General features: G+C 48.0%; 1 protein-coding gene across 1 annotated transcript; it reads left to right on the top strand.

Moving 5' to 3' along the window:
- The first annotated feature begins 911 nt into the window (after window positions 1–911).
- Window positions 912–1879, top strand: LOC105696087. Its single transcript, XM_012418268.2, has 2 exons — window positions 912–1088; window positions 1165–1879. Exons 1-2 carry the CDS (start codon window positions 1054–1056, stop codon window positions 1433–1435), a joined length of 306 nt encoding a protein of 101 aa, XP_012273691.1. The 5' UTR covers window positions 912–1053; the 3' UTR covers window positions 1436–1879.
- The last annotated feature ends 2731 nt before the right edge of the window (window positions 1880–4610 follow it).

Raw genomic sequence — 4610 nt, 5'->3', positions numbered from 1 at the left:
TCGGAGATCCTGCTCAATGGCCGGTCGAAAAGTACGAACTTTAAGGTGACGTGAAAGTGGCATCGAAGAGATTTTGTTTATAAAACTTTTCTCCCAACTCGGTCTACCGAATAATTGAAACTTTACAACGTGAATAGGAAGACTATAAGGAAGGTCCTGAGACTCATGAAATTTCAATTCTTTTCTAATTTGTTTATAGGTATTTTAAAAATAGTAATTATAAAAAATGAAATTTCGCGAGTTTCAGGACCTACCTTAGCGTCTCCATATTCACGTTTTAAAGTATGAAACGACTTGAGACACCCAGTTCGTGGAAAAGTTTTATGAACGATTGAGCTTTCGGATGCCACTTTCACATCCCCTTAACACCGTCAATAGGTACGAGCCCCTTAATCAATTATGAGATGACTCTTTTTCAAATACTCACAATTTATTCAATAATATATGTATATTTCGGAACTGTTCTTAAACATCCTTCTGAAATCCGAGTTTGCCATAGTACTAGCTGAAAGAGGCGTTCTTATAAAAAGAATCTTCTCTTATTGGATGTCACTATCGAATGACGCAACATTTGAATTTCGCGCGCCAGCGAAGGCGGCGCGAGGTTTGCGCCGTGCCGTTCTTAGCACGCGGCAGTCGTTGAAAACGGTAAATCAAACGGGCGAGGTGGCGGTGGCGGCTACGTCTCCCCTCCGGTCCTCCGGCTGCCGCCATCGCGCGCGATCTCCCGTTTCTCCTCGGTTAAATACAAATAAACCGGCGCTCACCTGCCGCTTGTGCCCTGACATCGTTGCGGCCCGTGGTCACGTGACCCGCTTCCCGATCGCCTCCGAGGGGCCGCGCATGCGCGCCGAGCCGCCGCGCTTGTTTATCTCGCGGGACCAGTTGAGTTTTCGACTCGAAGCCTGCGAGCGGCGCCATCGACGAGCGGCCGGCGAAAGACGATCTTTTCGCCTCGGAACCGACGCGGAAAGGGAAAAGGCGCACGCGAAATGACTCCGAGTTTTCTCCTCCAGCCGGTACGGTGCGAGTGTGACCATCCTTTGACGTTTAATGGCGGCCAGCGGCGAGTGCACGGCCAGTGACAGGTAGACGCGTAAACAGGCCGCGTTCCGGAATCTCCTAAAGTGCTGGGACTTTAAATGTTTTACGCCTTATTTGTAGGTATCAAGGACTCGGCATGGATTTCAGGGATAGTAACATTTCCTCGCCACTGGGACGCTCGTGTCTTTCGCGTCACGCGGTACAGTCCCCGTTCTCAATGTCAGTTGCTGCCTCGGAAATTTACCCGTTCCTTCGAACGTTTCTTTGGAATTACTATTGGAATTATTACTTTGGAAATAAGTTCGCCGGTGGTCGCGTTAATGTGACGACCCTGCCCACTGTCGCATTTAATCGTGGAGATGATGTAAAAGATAGAAGTAAAGATTCGTAGGGCCTGTACCATGCGTCACAATAAGCGCACCATCCTGTGACGTCATATTTCTTGTGCCAGTAGATGTAAGCGGTGTAGTAATGGTAACAAATGTAACAGTTAATAGTTTCCATTACTTCAGTTCCGTGAATCAAACGCGGAGTTTTCTTAATAGTGACCTCGTGTTGAATCACTTATGAGGCTATGAAAGTATGTGGAAGGGTTTAGTTACGCCTAGCCTTCTTTGCAACACATCCAGGGATATTCGTAGTAACGAGATGAAGCGCTTTATTTGCATAAGAATCAATACCGAGGAAGACACAATTACGAACCTGTCCGATGTGGCGAAGAAATGCAGATGCGAAATCGATGAAGGATCGCGAATAGCGTTAATGTACATTAAAAAAAAAAACTCTTAAACAATCATGTACTAGGAGAAATATATAGCGTATCGTAGACATTCTCCGCAAAGTTGGAGAATATTTCAAATAACTTTCTACCGAATAATGTCGATCTAAATTTTAAGCTTTCAACCCTGCACCCGGTGCAATTTTCTAGGACCCCAATTTCCACGTAACTGATTGAAAATGTCTACTAATTACTAAAAATTGTCGTGTCCTGCTATCTATTTCGTGCGGTTTCTACAGCAGAGTCGCTAAAAAGCACTTCGTTATTTTTCTTTTTCTATCAAATATGTTCGATCTCCCTAGAATGTTATCGCGTACGTCAAAAGGAATTAATCGGCGTATTTTTCCTGCACAAACATACCGACATTGTAACTAACTGTTGTGTTATTGGAAGTCTGGGCAATAACTATTTGAAGCATCGACTCTAACATGTTCAAACAAAATAAATCCACCATTGGCGAAAGTAAATATACATTTTGAAAAAAAGTGCAAAAATAACTATTTGAATGCCGGCCATGTGGAAAGAAATCATATCAATGTTTCGCTAACATATCGAAAATCATTATTCCGAATCCGATTGTTCCTTTTAACTCGATTCAACGAAGATACCGCGGATGTAACAATTTTTGTTTTAAATAGTCTTGAATTTATTAGACTTCTAATGTCCAAAAGGACGAATTCATACAACATTACGAAAGTTTAAAGTTATAATGTAACTATTTTATTATTATTATTATTAAAGTTATTATGTAACAATTTTTTTTTTAAATAGTTTTGAATTTACTAGACTTCTAATGTCCAAAAGGAGGAACTAATCCATCCATGTCCATCACGAAAGTTTAAAGTCACAGCACTTTGGGAGCGGGTTTACTTTAAATCCGCGTGCCGCGCCGCCATGCCAGGTGTTCGATCGGTAACCTGTACGGAAGGCGACCGACGTTACCGGCCGATCGGGCGGCGGCGGCGGCGGCGGCGGCCATATTCGATCGGGAATTCCCGCGTGCTCGACGGACCGTCTACCCGTCTACCGGGCGCCGCGCGAGAGAGACGGAAGGCGGGAGCGGAGGAGGGAAGGAGAGAGCGCGAGCGAGCGCGACGGGACTTTCTAGAGGAACGATTTTTCGCTCACAGGTCAACCTGCCGTAACGAGTCGCCGCGGGAGGACCGCCGCGATCGCATCGAGTTCGAGACGGTGCCTCGTACGCGCATACGTGACGACCTACGTGCCAACTAGACGACTCCGAGGGACGTTGGGAACGCGACTGCCGAGGAGAGGTCCCGGCTGGTAGCAGGACACGCATCGAGCGGCAACGCGGAGTGCCGCGACCCACACCCTGGAGGTAACCCAACCGGAGAGAGAGAGAGAGTCAAGAATCAATTTACTCTTAGCGCACCCGGAAGTAAGCCGAGGTCTCAACACGGCTAGGAGAAAAGATAGGAGGGGCGCGAACGAGGCGCGGAGTCCGGAGATTTAAACTCCCGAGGCGTTTGTATACCGCTTAGAAGTTTTGAGGGCGAATCGCGAGGATCGCGGAGACTTAAAAATGTGACCGATCGAGTTTCGGAAGGTATCGCCGAGGCAGTTGCCTCCGGTATCGACGAGTACACGGGAAACTTTGGTGCAGAGGATTGAACCCGTATCCTGGAAGTGGTCCAAATGGAGAGAGTTAGGAAGCGAGAGTCTACGCCTGGACGAGTCCTGTAAAGAGGGGAAGAGGAAGAAAGCCGGAGAGCTCGGGAACTATGCAGAATTGGGGGCAAATTCGATCGCCGGAGACCTTCCTTGGTGTCGGATATTTACGTGTTGCTATCTTCTATCAGATGTAGAGAATCGAAAGGACGTTCGGCTCGAAAGGTTTAAAATTCGCCGACCGAGAATACGTTCTCGGGAGTTAAGTGCTAGCTTTATCGTAGAAGATTGCTGGACACGCCCAAGAAGCAGCCCAGTCGGCAAGAATCCAACGACAACATATTTCTTGTCCGACGATAAAGGAAACCGTCGCGCGAGGACTCGAGGAAGCGTCCTGGGATCTCCGAGATCTCCGTACACGTCAAAATGATCTAGACCCTATCCATTGAGTTTACGTTGCCGACAGACCAGATCGTGGAGCCAGCATTCCTACCCTAAAAGCGGTCAACGCTTGTCCTGAATACATCAAAACCGGACGGAGCTCAAGGTCGACTCTCAGTTCTACAGGAAAACTCTTCAAAGTCGGAGCAAAAGGAAGGGGAATTCCTACGCAAATGTAACGCCGAGCAGAATATCCCTGCCACCGGGTGGTTCCTATTCCACTCGAGTGTTTGTATCCTACTATCCCGGTTAAAACTCAAAGGGCGCCAATTCCACGGACTTGGACGGCATCGAACGCTGGATCGTTTCCAAAGAAAGAGAAGGACTTACTTCAGAGATCCCGGATCATCTCCTTGGTCTTCTGGACCGACAGGATCCGAGTTCCCTGAGTCCGGGTCCCGAAAGAAGCCAGAAAGGAGATCCCATAGTGATACCCGCGAGAAGACGAACCCGAGGGTCGCGCGACACCTTCGCATTAGGGGTGGATGGAGAAGAACGTGTAGACCTCTCACGCGCGCACAGTGATATGCGGTGCCGTAGTGGCAGTGTCGAGTGCCCCGTGCCCGATACTTGGATTACTTGAAGATGAAGTCGTCCGTGGGATATTATGACGACAGGAATCCGCTGCTCAAGGGGACCTTATCGAGGTAGGCAATCTTGCGTCACTTCCGTTTCAGGGTTTACGGTACGTAGCTTACCTACACGCCCGCGCATGTGC

Source organism: Orussus abietinus, unplaced genomic scaffold (assembly GCF_000612105.2).
Source record: "Orussus abietinus isolate OABI.00-Male unplaced genomic scaffold, Oabi_2.0 scaffold219, whole genome shotgun sequence".
Taxonomy (NCBI): Eukaryota; Metazoa; Arthropoda; class Insecta; order Hymenoptera; family Orussidae; genus Orussus; species Orussus abietinus.
This window is presented reverse-complemented; position numbering and strand designations above follow the sequence as displayed.

What these genes read in the sequence shown, in the direction of transcription:
- LOC105696087 (XM_012418268.2), top strand. Translation starts at nt 1,054, where the DNA reads ATGGCGGCCAGCGGCGAGTGCACGGCCAGTGACAG. An exon ending in GAGTGCACGGCCAGTGACAG is followed by an intron (nt 1,089 to 1,164) that starts GTAGACGCGTAA and finishes CCTTATTTGTAG; the next exon opens with GTATCAAGGACTCGGCATGG.